Source organism: Python bivittatus, unplaced genomic scaffold, assembly GCF_059951505.1.
Source record: "Python bivittatus isolate LINGU-HERP-01145 unplaced genomic scaffold, Pbiv_v1 ctg000320_np1212, whole genome shotgun sequence".
Classification (NCBI taxonomy): domain Eukaryota; kingdom Metazoa; phylum Chordata; class Lepidosauria; order Squamata; family Pythonidae; genus Python; species Python bivittatus.
This window is the reverse complement of record NW_028277052.1, coordinates 10,150,971-10,165,775: the sequence shown is the minus strand read 5'-3', so window position 1 is coordinate 10,165,775 and position 14,805 is coordinate 10,150,971. Positions and strand designations below refer to the sequence as shown.

At 43.1% G+C, this 14,805-nt stretch overlaps 1 protein-coding gene across 1 annotated transcript; it reads left to right on the top strand.

The window, feature by feature from the left end:
- Nucleotides 1-3,122: 3,122 nt before the first annotated feature.
- On the top strand, nt 3,123-14,351 carry TIRAP (TIR domain containing adaptor protein). Its single transcript, XM_015890720.3, has 4 exons — nt 3,123-3,805; nt 5,819-5,978; nt 7,317-7,919; nt 10,991-14,351. The coding sequence occupies exons 2-4, from the start codon at nt 5,972-5,974 to the stop codon at nt 11,029-11,031; spliced, it is 651 nt and encodes a 216-aa protein (XP_015746206.2). The 5' UTR covers nt 3,123-3,805; nt 5,819-5,971; the 3' UTR covers nt 11,032-14,351.
- Nucleotides 14,352-14,805: the final 454 nt, after the last annotated feature.

Sequence of the window (14,805 nt, the reverse complement as noted above, 5' to 3'; positions counted from 1 at the left end):
AAGCCTCTTATAAATGTGTACAACATCCAGAAACTCCAGAACTGTATGTTCTTCTTCTGAACCATGCTGATCTGCCTAATCTAGGGGTGGACCATCATTTTTCCAAATAACTTCCTGGCTTAGTTTCTTAGCAGGTGTCTGTAGAAGCTCCAGATCAATTGTAAGGCAAGAGGTTGCTTACCATCAAAGAAGTACTCCGGTGCATCAGTTTAGCATTGTACAGAACACACAGAGAAGTCCATGGAATAGAAATAGTTCTGAAATGGTTTTGATGCCATGCGTCTAGGACAGCATCAGGTGAATGTCTAAGTTGAAAGTTGTCTAAGTTGAAAGCATGGGCTCTACCATTTCATCTTCTACCAGAAAGTCCAGATCAATTTATAATCCTCTAATCTGCCCTTTGAACTGCATAAATATTAAATCAGCTGTAATTTTTTTTCTCAAAATCCTTCGCTTCTATTATTAAAATAGTAATTTCCTCTTCTTTGCTGGATAAAGCTGTTCGTGGTCCTCCACAACTTAGAGAAACGGGAGACTATGTCTGCACGATGCCTACAAAGTCCAAAGAGTTTGAAGAGATGACAACGTCACACTCAGGGGAAGGAGGAATAGGAGCTACTTAGGTCAAGGCAGGAAACTGATCTCATTCACATTGATGAAGTATGCCATGCTGGAACATGTAGGCTTTAGATCTGAATGTAAATTAAAAATTGGGGCAGCCTCATATGAAAACTCAGGCAGAGAATTGCCTTTTCATTACTTGCTCCTTAATTCGCTTAAGTGCTACACGCAAGGGTTGAAGCTGTGTGGAAAGCATGGGTTCTACCATTTCATCTTGGCCTACATGGAGAAGCATTCTTCTTTGAAGGAAGTGCAGAGAGACTTATGAATGGATCCTTTATGCTGCTCTTTGCTGAGTGCTACAATCCACGCTCTGAGTTTAGTTTCATCAGGCATTCACTAGAGATTCAGCCAGAAACCCAAGGTCAAGGAAAAGGATGGGGTCAACTTTAGCACAATCCTTCATCACTGCTGGCAGGAACAGAGTTACTGACAAAAGTATCTTGCAAAACCAGCACTCTGAATCATTCCTAAGAAACAGCCCACTTCTTTCCACTTTAAGGAGTGCCCAGGAAAGAAAAATCCTGGGGAGAAAATCTTACTGTTTGTAAATTCAGTCAGGAACATGGGGGATTTTGCAGTCTTGGCTGGGTTGGCTTTCCAGCAAATCTCCGGGTACTTAAAGTCTTATTACTGTGTCTCTCCTCCCCAAAAGTTGTGTACTGTGGTCCAGGAGGGCATCATCCAGACAACCTGCCTGGCTTAACAGACTCTAGCACCCACCCACCACAATCTACATTGCTTCTCTTTCCTTGTGTTCTTACTTATTGTTGATTGAACCCTTCTGCTCCAAATTCTGGATGTTGATACACATGTGTACCTCTTTCACATATGAAATCATTCCTCCTCTCCTTCTGGCTGGCCTATTTTGTTTTTAATCAGTTACATCTTCTAATCTTTGCATTCCACTGTTGAGTCTCAGTAATGCCTATTAAATCATGTTTGCCTTCCTGCATTAAGACTCTTACTTCTTCCACTTCATTCTCCATTTATACGCATAGGCATAGTGGAATACTTGGAACACAGAATTTGATCTATTCCTTCCTGTGCTTGTCACTGAATATCTTCTAAACCTACATACTCCTCCTAGTTCCCTTCGCAGTACTTGGCATCATACAATTTTCTAGACTCTCTTCTCCATCTCCCACAGAAAAAAAACATTCCCAGTTTGTGTGAAATGCAGCCCATTTCTTGCCAAGAGTTCATTTTGGAAGTGTTCCATTAGCAAAGAAACCAAGACACATTTGACATCCAACTCCTGGATGACTGTATCCATGCTGTTCTTCACAATATTGCAGTTGCCACTGCTTTCTTCTGGGAATTTTTTTTCAATTGGCCAGTGCAGCCAACTGAATTCTCAGGCAATACCATTCTAAATAACCAAGGCTGACCCTGCTTAGCTTCTGAAATAGATGCTAAATTGCAACACGATTAAGTGCCATCAAAAGTCAATGTCAACTCAGCCACCACATGCAGTAGATGTAATATAAATAAATAAATAAATAAATAAAGGTAAATGATTTGGTATTTCCATAAACCTTGTGCACTACAAACCCACGAGGTTTTTTGGCTTAGTGTATTATGCATACCCAACCAATTCTGATTTGTTAAACGGTCAGCCAACTCAACAGCTTCCACCGTGCACTGTCCACAGAAATGTTCTTTGCAGGAGGAAAGTGTCTCCCAAATGCAGTTACTGAGTACCAGTTCTTCACTCCGAAGGGTCCTAGCTTTTCTGCTGTGTTTCTTATTTTCAAAAAGCAATGCTCACACATATGTTTACTGGGCCATCTGCGGCGAAGTAAGCCCCATGGAATGCAATGGATTTTATCCAACAGGCTGCGAGCAACGGAGAGCATTCCACGCTTCCGCACCCAAAATGGTTTAAAAAGTGACAAAGGTTCCTTGAAGAACCCTTTGTGCTCTTCCATAAAGCTGAAATTGGCAGAAAAAAGCGATTGGCTTCGTGTGGATTTAGCGGGTACCCCTTACGACTAAACAACAACAACAACAACCTTCACGCAACACCACGGCTGGGATTGCACCACACGCTAAACTAGTGTTTCTCAACCTTGGCAACTTTAAGATGTGAGGACTTCAACTCCCAGAATTCCCCAGCCGGCTGGGGAATTCTGGGAGTTGAAGTCCGCGCATCTTAAAGTTGCCAAGGTTGAGAAACATTGCACTGAACCATTTATTTATTTATTAATTAAAATTATATGCCGCCCATCTCCCCCAGAGGGTGACTCTGGGCGGCTCACAATTAAAACCCAAAACAGGAAAAACAGTAAAAATACAAATACCCATTATTAAAATTAGCTTAAAAATACCCCTAAATAAAAAGACTGCGCGCAATTCAAGAGGATGCGGGGAGCGGCACTCGCCTAAATCGAAGCCACGATGTTGCATTTGGGCGCGCCGTAGCGTGTCGTTTGGGCAAAGCGGTTACAACCCGCGTTCCGGGCCAAGGGTGTCGCCCGAATCTAGCCCCAGAGCCCCGGCTTAGCCAATCACAGTTTAGCCCCGTGTGCGAATCGCGCAACTCGGGCGGCTGGGGGGAACCTCTCCGCGGCTCGATCCGTGCTGGCGGGGCGCGAAGGCGGCCGGGCTTGGCCGTCTCCTCCTCCGGAGAGCGCAAAGCGAAGGCGGGGGAAAAACGGGCAGCCGCTGCCTGAGAAAGCCAAGTAAGAAGGGGAAGAGAAGGTCCCCGCCAGGCAGGCAGGCAGGCAGGGCGAGGATCCGCCACCCGGAATACCTCGCGCAGATTTCCGTGCGTCGGGGGTGGAGAGGGAGCGCGGGGCGCGTCGTAGGAGGAAGAAAGAGGGAAGTAGGCGAGGGCCTCGGCGTCTTCCCGGGGAAGGGAAGGCTCGCCCGCCGTCTCGGTCCCCGGTCGCCGAAGAAAAGAGACCGGACTCCAGCGGTAGCCCTGGCGCGGCGGACAAGGTCGGCGAGCGCTGCCCCGCCTCGCTCGGTCCCGCTTCCCTGGCTCCGGGGGGGACGCGCGTCGAAGACGCTCAAACGCGTGTCGGCGTTCAGGGCAGCTTCTTAGTTACGCTCCTAAAAAAGAGCGGGGGGGACATCTCTTCTCCGTCCTCCTCCTCCCCCGCTCCGGTCGCCTCTTGCCTGGCTCAGTTTCTTCGCCGTCCCCAGGCCCCTCCTGCTAATCCTGTCTCTCGCGATTCAGGTGAGCTTCGTCCCGTTTGCCTTTTAAAATACTGTAGAGTTTTGTTTTTATTTTTAAACTCGACTCGACCCTTTTGCAGGCTGTCTAAACACCAGGCTTGTTTCTTTCCTTCCGCAAAAAAGAAGAAAAAAGAAAAAGGGGAAAAAAAGTGGAGGGTATTAGGAAGGCGCTTCAGAATGTTTTGCGAGCCGAGATGAAAAAGGCCGGGCTGTTGAGCCGTTTATAGGTGGAAAACTACTTTTCAGGATCCTGGAGAAAATCGCAAGCTTTTTTTTTTTCCTTTAAAAGTTGGATTTTCCCCTTGGTGAAATGTACTGCAGCTGTCCTAATTGAATTGTTTTCTGACCACGCTGAGATGGACTCTCAGCACGTTGCCTTGAAAGAAAACCGTTCTGAACCGAGCGGATCTTTTTGGTTTCGTCTCGTGATTGTATCTAAAGTAGCCAAATTCTTGAACTGGGGTTTTTCAGAAGTGTTGAGAGATTTGCAGGCTTTAAAAAGGAATCCCAATACTTTTGGTGGGTGCTGAGTAAGGGAGAGCCTGGGATGTAGTTATTAACCTCTAGCTTCATACAGTATCGGAGATTAATTTCTCTCTAAGAAGTTTTAAAATCAGTTTGTAACTTATCATAAAATAACACCTATATGTGGTTACTGTATTCTACCAACTCAGAGCCATAGAATAATGGGCAAACTTCTGAGCTGTTGTTGTGCTCTTATGTGATGTGCTAGTCCAGGAATTACCATAATAATGGATTTGGGATGTTTTATGTGGATAAGAAAGGTGCTATTTCTATAATACATTAACCTTGAAATAAATCTCAGTGTGCTTTATTAATCTTATGCTTTGCAAAATAGGTTTAGAGTTAAGGTTCCTTTATTTAAAGCGATTGCTGCCTTAGAATGTCATAAAATGAGGAACCCCCCCTTTCAAATGGCTTTTTGTTTTAAAACAACTTTTTGCAAAAGGATGGAATCAGTTGCAGTTTCCATTCTTGTCTGGTGAGTGTGGTCTGTGGGTGTAAATATCAAAGATAAGCACCTCTTTCCACGAAACAGATTTGTTTCCTCTGAAACTATTTATAAGTCCTTTTTTTTTTTTTTTCCTCCAAGGGGAATTCATCTTGGAATTGGGCAGAAAGGCTGAGAATACCGAAGGGTGTGTGTAGAAGGGTTCTGGAATTCTCCAGAGCTATTCTTGGTCATTTGAGAGCTGACTTTGCTGCTTCTAGCAATCTGTGTAGACAGGGTTGAGATAAGTGGGGTAAAGAAGATTTCAGTTTTCAGGTGAATATCCTTGGCTGGGCACATAATCAACAAATGCTGCATCCTGATTCCTCATGCACTCCTAGATCAGGGTTTCTTAACCTTGGTGACTTGAAGATGTGTGTGGACTTCAACTCCCAGAATTCCCCAGCCAGCAATCACATTCTTTACAGCAGTTACAAACAAACTTAACATTTCTCACCCTCTAGAATTACATTAGAGGTAGTTCCCTGTTTAAGAAGTTCCGTTCCCAAGGTTTGTCCTTAAGTTGAATTTGCATGTAAGCTGGAACAGTATTATTGTATAATACTATATAAGTAGTATTCTTGAACCATTGTGTATTTAACTCTTAGCTTTGCTACAATAGGCTCCGTTCTTAACTATGGGTCATCTGTAACCTGGGCATTCTTAACCCAGGGATAGTTTCCTTCTTCCCATATTCAGCCCTTTTTAATCAGCAAATCCAGAGATCACCAGTTCATTTTTGTCCATTTTCAGCAAAAAAAATCCATAAAAAGTTTCCAGTCTTTTATAAAAATACTTACTGTTTTGTCCCTAATCAAAGAAATCAACGTTGCCATTTCTGCAAGTTCTGCCATTTTCACAGTCCACTCCTCCATTTTCTCTAGTCTGAGAAAAGCAGCTCTTAAAATATGTTTAGGTCTTCATATTCATTTCTGAAGGAGATCTGTTAACTCCTATAATTTGGTAAATATGATAATTCTGTTTTGGTCTTTCCTTGTTGAGGTTTGAAAGTAGATGAAACGACACAGCAAGTGGGGCAGAGCTCGATTCCGGTGTGACTTGGGACCAGCACACCGTTGCAAGCTTCTCCTGTGCCTGACCATTGGCAAGGGAAGCCAGATGTTGATGATTAACAGCTGAGACTCGTTGGTTGATATGGCAGGTAAGGGAGTGTCTACGTGCATATACATTCAGTGCTCTTCCCACATGTCACCCCGACTCTTCCTTTCACGTGCTCCGTTGCAGGAATGTGTGAAAGCAGCCAGGTTGATGTTTCGCTAAAAGAAATCATTGATCAGTTTTCCCCTACTGACCAACTTTCAAGATATGCTGAGCTACAACTCAGAGTTTTCAGCCAGTAACTCTACTGTGGACGTTCTGGGAATTGTAATCCAACCTATCTAGAAAATACCAGAGTGAGGAAGACTGAGCTAGCCGAATAATTCTTGAGTGATATATAAACTAAAAAAAAAAAAAGGTGACTGTGTTAATGAAAGGAGCAGAGGGAAGGTTCAGGAAAACAATATTGAGAGACTATTGTCCAGACAAGCCATATCAGTCTGCCGTACTTTTGAAATCCTAGCTTTTGCACAGAGAAGTGGAAATACACTAAATTATAACAAATGGAACTCAATGCAGATATAAAATTTATAATTAACCAAAGGCATATGTTTCTGATTTGACCCTGTTTAGAAGAATTACAGTTGTCTTTTCTGGACTGGCCCAGAATGCAGCTCTTTCTGTTTGTGTATTTTGTCCTTCAACTTGTGTTTTCATCCATGTCTGTGCATACATTCCCCATCAATTCTCTTATTCCAGGCCAAGGAGTAACTTGGCTGGAAGATGAATATCAGAAGAGACCTTCAAGATTAGTTCAGAAATCCAGAGCTCTCAGGTGCTTTCATTGTAGGGTGCTTCAAAAGGGGAAAATTGAAATTCAAGGGCTAGAGACAAAAAAAAAAAAAAAGTGTGCATGCTGCTTTCATGTTGTAGCTATGGGTTGCATGACACACTTGGCTGACAACTGTGAGACATTGGATTCTGTGTTAAATGAAGCCTCTTGAACTGAGCAAGATGGTGCCTGTAGTAGGGGTGGCAAACAGAATTATATTAAGAAATTGGAAAAGTGATATTATTCCATATGTCAAGGAATGGTTGTTGGAAATGTGTGATCTATCTCTTTTGGGAAAGGCAGTATTCTCTATCAATCAAAGGATGCCACAATATGTGTTACTTTGGTAGAGATTCTGTCATACTGTTCATGTTACAGTAGTGAATTCATTGGTAAACCAGTGACTATTGATAAGTATAAGATAGATTTTTTTCTTTCCCTTCTTAGTTTGTATTTTTAGTTTGTACTTTTAATTTTTTTTAAATTTTTTTTTAAGAGTAAAGGTGGTTGTGTTACCAAAAAAAATGTAAAAAAAGAGATGGTGCCTGTAGTGTGTTAAAGCTTCAGGAGTTGATTTCCCCAAATTCTGAGTATTTCTGATTTGTGCAGGCTGGTTCAAGGCATTGCTGCAGAAACCGAGGAAAAGTCCAGACCCCTCAAGACACTTGGACAGTGCCTCTGTGTATCTGCCATCATCCCCTTCCCCTCCCTTGCAGAGAAATTCTGGCTCTCTTCCTCGCAGCTTGACCAACAGCCCCAAACTGGTGACCGCCACCTCCCGAATCGTAAGCAGTTCTGACAGCGCCCGATGGAGCAAGTTGTATGATGTGTGCATCTGTCACAATGAGGGTGACCTTGAGTTTGTGGAGGAGCTGGTTGCCTACTTGGAGAACCAGCCTGAACGTTTCCGTTGCTTTCTTCAGCTGCGGGACTCTGTTCCAGGCGGTGCTGTTGTGACGGAGCTGTGCAACGCTGTCCAGAACAGCCACTGCTGGGTGCTGTTGATCACACCCAACTTCCTCAAGGATCCCTGGTGCTGCTACCAGATGCACCATGCCTTGACCGAGGCACCCATGGCAAACGGGCGCACCATCCCTGTGCTGAAGGATATAGACCGCAGGGACTATCCCAGGGAACTCCGATGCATTTATTACATCAGCGTGGTGCTCCAGGAGAACAGCTTCCGACAAATCAGAGAGACTATAATGCGTTGTAAGTGATGAATAAGATGGGGTGTTTTTAGAGGGTGGTAGAAATATCCATGGGGAGGCAAGCAGAGTTGTACTGTTGTGATTCAAGTTTTGCCCCATTCGTATGTGCCCCGTGACGCTACACATGTGTACAAATGGGGTGGAGCTTGCATCACAAACACACGGTGCTGCTTTTGGGGTGGTGTAGAAAAGAAAATCTCACGGTGTCTCAGTTTGAAACATGGATAATTTACTTCCATAGAGTTCTTCTCTCACTTATAGAGAGAGTTAGTGCAATATACTGGAAAGAACGTTGAGCTTGGAAAACTTCAGATGCTCGCCTAGCCATGATGGCACTCAGGGAGAAGGGACTGACTGTATTTGAACAACATGCCAAACCAAATGAATGGGCAGGTGTTCACCATTTTAGGCTCCTGCCTCTTGTGGTCTTCTAGCTAGGCTTACCGTATAGTTGGAGCTTGGGGCAGCCCACCATAGGAGCAGTGCGTGAACCAGAATTTTGAACCAGGGCCTGCTGTTTATTATAAGTCCCAGTTTCCATAATCCTAAAATAGCCTTTATCTGTTTAGAAAATACGGTAAGCATAAGACATTTCCCTTTTTAGTGGTTCGCACTTTGGACTTAGCCTTCATGCCATTTGTTGGGTTTTGGCCTGGCATGTTTTGGGAGTCAGTTGTTTTAATTTGCAAACTCACTGTAATTAGCAAAATATAATTAGCTTAGCATTTGGAGTGAACCTAACTGACTGAGATTTATTTCTAACTATTAATACATTTGCAAGGATTAAAGTATTGAGCACAGTGTTAAACATTCTATATGAGAAGAAAACAGTTGTTGGAAACTCTTAAAATGTCTTGCCTACAACATCTTTTTGGAATTTTTCTGTTTCATATTTGGGCCCCTGATCAAACACTCATAGGCATCTTTTGTCCAAAAGGACCATCTACCATCACAATGCCCATCTATAAATTTAAAGGCATTAAACAACTTTTCAATTATCATATTTATTAATATTTTCAAATTGACCTCTGTGCTGGAAAGCAGTATTTAAGCATTTTTAAAGGCTAAAATAACAATGACATCATTTAAACATTTAAGCCTCTCTACATATCTAACCAGTGGGCCTCTGCAAGCGACTATCATAAAGCAATTCTCTCCAGTATACTTCGCTACATAGGCAGGCTCTTGGTGCAACCCATCCCTTAGTTTCTAGGCCTTTAGCATGCTTAAGAGGTTCAAGTTTAAAATTAACTTCTTAAATTGAGCCAAGAATCCAACTGGCACAAGGCTGGTACTTTTAAAAAGTTGAAGCAAATATGCTTCATGTGAATTCTTTGCCAGGGGTGTATTCCAGTACACCTGGAGTGCCCTGAGTTGGTTAGAGGGAAGCTGCTGCAACTTGGTGGAGGTTCCTTCTGCAGGGCTTAGGATTACACTGTGAATTCCCTCTCCTTTGTCAGTTACAAAATAGGGTTGTGCAAGGACCCTGCTCACAAAAAGAGAACTGCTCTTTTTGCTTGCAAAACATAATTTTATTTATTTATATTTCAAGGCCGCCCAACTCTGGGCAGCTTACAAATAAAAAAGGGGAAAAAATGCATATAAAAAGAAAAATGCGGCCGACCAGAACGTTCCTGCTGATTATAGATTTACAGGAGAGTGTAATATGATAGTTTGACCTCCAAGAGGTTGGATCTTTTTGGGAAGAAGAAAAAACTTTTACATGAAAGATTATATATTTGTGTAAGCTTTACCAGCAGATTGTTGTCACTCAGTCTAATTAAAGGTGCTTCAAGGCCTTATGAGGAAGGAGTAAATCTTACTAAGAGTTGCACATATAGTAGTCTTGCTCTTTCACTTGTACCTTGAGAAGCAAAGAAATTTTGCCTCCAGAGTGATCAGATGTGTAGGGATGAGACAGCACCTTAAAAAATTTCTTTTGTTGGTTTTCTATGATGGGAGTAGTAATAGTAGTAGTAGTAGTTTATCACTAAGTACAGTGCAGATGTAGAATAAAACAATTGAAACTATACAATTAATTATAATATCATCATAAATAATAAGGAGCCTTTACAGTAAAAGTTCAATGACATATAACAGTAACCTCCATACATTCAAAGTGACAGATAAGAACATATTCATTTTAAAACAGCTTCATACGGGCCCAGGAAAAAGAAACATTTTTAGATTGCTGATTCCAAGCATAATCCCAGTGGGAGTTTATGGCAAAGAACTGGAGGCAGGTGTCAGCCTTGCTAGGTAGACCAGACAGGAAACACAACCAGATGAGCTAATTCTCCTTTATTGTAAGGCTACATTTAACAGAATCTTCCGCAGTCTCTTTTTACAGCCTGATAAGTTAGGGAGGCTCCTTTCTGAGTTTCTTTCTCTGCCTGTTATGTAGCTGCAGGCTGTACCCTCTCTTATCTGATTGTTCCCTAGGCAGCATCTGTTCCCCCCCCAAGCCATTCCCATATTCCATTACATCAGGTAATTAGCTCATGTGGAAGAACCAAACAACCCTGGGGTCATTTTAAATAGGTAGCGTAACAACGATCAGCTTACATGGAGTTTCTGCTTTGCTTAGCCACAGAATGCAGCCTATGGCACGTTGATGCTTTGCCCAGCGTGACTGTTGTGCAGTTCCAAGAGATCACAAGGAAAATCTGCACATTCCTGGCTTCGCTAATGAGAATTAAGACTAATTCTTGAATAAAGTAGAGGGGCTAGTGGTCTTTTAGCATTTCTGGTATTTGGCTGCAGGGCCAGTAGATTTAAGGATGAAGTAATCAGCACATACAAGTGATGACGGGGACAGTTCATGGCATCTCTAGGAAGCCCTGGGAAAACTGAAATTTGGGGAGGTGCTGCCAGTCAGCAAGGATTTGGGAAGATGGGTTTGCATCTTCCATCAAAACCACAATATGGTTTGCTTGGTCTGGGTTTAGCGTATTGTGCAAGCTCAGGTGTAATTTATTAAGTAAATAGCAGCGGAATGAACCATGGCTTATTACCATTAGTGAACCCGTTCATCGGATCCAAAGCTCCTAACGGCTTTCCTGTTTCCTCTAGATCTCCAAGACCTCTGTCAAAACACAAGAAGCAAAGACTAACTGCGCTTTTGGATGGGAAAAAAAAAAGATACTTGGTTACAGTAAATGTAGGGTCAAAGGAATGTCTTTCAGCGCATGGGACTGGAGAAGGAGTCTTTATGGCGAAGGCTTCCTCTCCCACTGAAGTTGGCTTGATTCGCCACTCGAAGGACAGATTCCATTTGGTGCTGAGGTTTACATGTCTGTGTTTGGGGATGGAAACTCTGATTTGCTATATTTTGGAGATGCGTTATGCTTTAATTATCCTGTTTGCCTTTTGAGGTAGACCTGGTCAAGAAACAAGCACTGCAGGGATTCCAGGAATGCAACTGTTCCTGGAACAAGAGAATAAAGTCCTTCTGAAACCTTCACTGCTCCTTTTTAAGGACAAGAAAATCAAGGCAGGGCTGTTTTGAGTCTGTCATGTTTTCTACTTTCCCGGAACTGAGCGACTGTTTTGCCTCTCCCTCCTTCTCCTTCTCCCTCCTTCTCAAAGCCAGAGCTAAATTCCATTACACTAACAATTCTGATGATATCTGGTGGCACTAATGACGTAATGAGAAGCAAAAGTTGTAACAAGGAGTTGCAGTAAGTGCTTGTGTTCATGGGCCAGCCAGTTGTGTCCATTTCTGTAATGCCCCATTTCCTTTCCTTCCCATGTATTTTGGCATTTCCCTGCATTCCTAACAGTTGGTCAGCACGCTGTGGCTGTGTACATTTAGCCACATTCAGCTGGTTTCCAGTTTTCTCCACCCATAGAGGCCCCCCCTTTTTTTATTTTGAGGTCCTCCAAGCCTGCTGCTACCTTCTTGAATATAAAGTTCTCCTCTCAGAACATCAGGCACAGTGAATTCGAGACTTCTGAGCATCATTGTATTGCATGGCTGGAGATGACTACAGAAGGTTTCTGCAACATCTGGGACTTTATACGTATGTATCCGAATTACATCCAGAGATTATAGCTTTAATAAAATGGCAGTATTAAGTTAAAAAACAAAAAACAGTATAATACCGCCTTAAGTTTGTAGACATGATTGGCTTTACCTTTAAAAGTTCTTGGCAGTACAAAATTATTAGTTTGAGAAAATCCAAATTCTATCATTTACACCCCCATGAACTGTCTGTCAGGTAACAAGAATGCTGTTCTGGTTGAGATTTTGTTTCCATGTTTGTATGATTTACAAGAGTTGTATGTGATTGAATTTGCACATTGTGTTAACCGAAGTATTTGATATTTTTGGTTTAGATGTGTGAATCCAGCCTTTTTGGTTCTCTGCAAAGTCAGCTAACAGTAGTTTATTCAACAAAGATTAACTAACTTGTGTTGATGCAGCGGGGGATTAATTTAATCCTGGGTCATCCAATGTTAGTATTACCTTGAATTGTTGTTGGAAGTACAGTGTTAGCCAATGATCCTTCTAGGAGTGGTATGTGTAATTTGAAATAAAAAGAATTTTTGAGATTTCTTTCTAAATTGTGGCTGCAATCCCCATGATTGATGTAAGCCTGAGTCCTGGATTGTATCTGGAATGTAGTAGACTTCACCTGCAATGTTTGGAATAATAGTTGTGACTTATAATGGCCTATTTATTATTTATTTATTATTAAATTTGTATGTCGCCCATCTCCCCCCAATGGGTGACTCTGGGTGGCTCACAATTAAAATCAGAAACCCCATTGACAATTAAAAATTCCCCCATAAACAGTTAAATAAATAATCCATTAAAAATCAAATCTAAACAACAAGCCCTGTACATAAATACTAAAAACATTCAAGGTGATGGGGGGGGCAAGGTCAATCACCCCATGAGCCACCTCCACTGGTGTGAGCACCCCATCTGGCCCCCAGGCCTTCTGGCACAGCGAGGATTTCACTCCTTTCCTGAAGGCCATGAGGGAGGGGGCACACTGGACCTCCGGAGGCAGATTGTTCCATAGGGCAGAGGCCACAGCCGAAAAGGCCCTCTGCCTAGACCCCACCAGTTGAAATTCCTTGACTGGTGGGGTCTGCAACATGCCCCTTCTGCTGGACCGAGTGGGGTGGGCTGAAATAGCAATTTGGAACAAATTCTTAGAAACAAATATTCTTTGTGAGGCTGCCCGGAGATAAGTTTTGTAGAAGAGGACTGATTGCCAACAGAAAGTGTCTGATGAGTAGATGAGAAAGGGCTTTTGCAGTGGCTGCTTCAATAGACTTTAGAATTCTCTGCCAGACTGAACTGGTTCCTTTTCTTTCACCTTTTTATTTAGGCATCCCTTTTTGGCAAATAAATGGGTTAGTTATAGAGCTCCTTTTTATGTGTGTTGTTTTAGCGGGTCTTTTAAATTATGTGGCCATTAACCAATTTAAGTGTCCTTTTTTGATGGGAAGGTGAGTATATATTGAGTAAATGAAGCATTTGGCACAGTTTTGAAGTTGTGCACAAAACTCTACATTTAGAAGTTATTGCAAAACCATGGTGATTTTCATTCGTTGTTGTTTCTCTACTTTGAGGCCTTTGTCTAGTACAGACACCTGTGTAAGAACTAAGAATTTATAGCGGAAACCTCAACTTTTGCAGAACCAAAGGCAAGTTTTAAGGCAAACCAACCAGGCGGATTGAGTTTTTGCTCAATTACAAAATGTAACTGGAGCCAAGCCATTTAGTTGAATGTTGTGAGAAGAGCACTGTGTAGACCCAGCATCAAGTACTGCTGGTGTTTCTTTCAAATACGTTTGGTTTTAAAAATAGATAGCAAGAGTGTCGTCAGGGAGAGGGAAGTAACAGGGAAAGTCTTTAGAATAATTCTAAGACTGTTGGACTTGCAATTCACTTTTGTTATTGATATTCTGTTATTTAGTCATGCTAAGGATTGATTGGTGGTTGCCTTAGAAGAAGTGGAACGTCTTTAAACTGAATACTGGAGGAAATTTAGAACTTCAGCAGTTCTAATATCTACAAGAGCAATTCAGTGTCATTATATAATAGGCATTTGTTCTTAAATTTCCAAGTGTGAGAAGGCAGGGAGAAGTGAGGGCCTCAAACGAACCATGTTTGCTAGGGGAGAGCGCTGTGCACCATGGGGCAGCCTTGGGGGGACGGCAGGAGGGAGGATGGGCAGAAGGCACACTCGCACCAGAGTGGAGAGGGACGGCAGGAGGGAGGAAAGACTGCAGGCAAGAGGCACGATCGCACCAGAGTGAAGAGAAACGGCAGAGGGCGGCTGTCGGGTCAAGTGGGGATTGGAATGTGTATTGCGCTGATTGGATTCGGAAAGTGGAATGCCTGCGGTTTTGCGGTTAATTAGCGGCGCTCCGGGGCGGTAAAAAAGGTGAGATTGTGAGCCAAGCCCTCGTAGGAGGGGGACAGATAGGGGGTATAAAAACCTGTCAGACCTTGCTTCGGGGTTCCTCCATTGCTGCGGGAGGGACCCACCTTTGCAAACGTGCCCAATAAAAACTTCTGTCTACTGGACAACCGAACCCGTGTCTGTCGTTTTCTGACAAAATTGGCGAGCCAGCCAGGAGTCCTCGACGTGGACCGGACTGTGGGGAACCGGTGAGTAATCGGCCGTAACACCCCGTTGAGGTGTCTCCCGTTTTCCCCGGAGTCGGGTCCAGGACGGGACTCCAATCGCCAGTCAGACAGAAGTAAAGAGGAAGTCGGCCGACGAGGAGACCTCCGGGAGGTCTGGTGAGTACAGCCTACCCATAATCTCGGGGAGATTAGCGTGGTTACGAGGCGTTGGACGCCGCAAGGGGACAGAAGAGTCCGGGACCTTCTGTAAGGTGGGAAACGTAGTCAGGAAGGATGG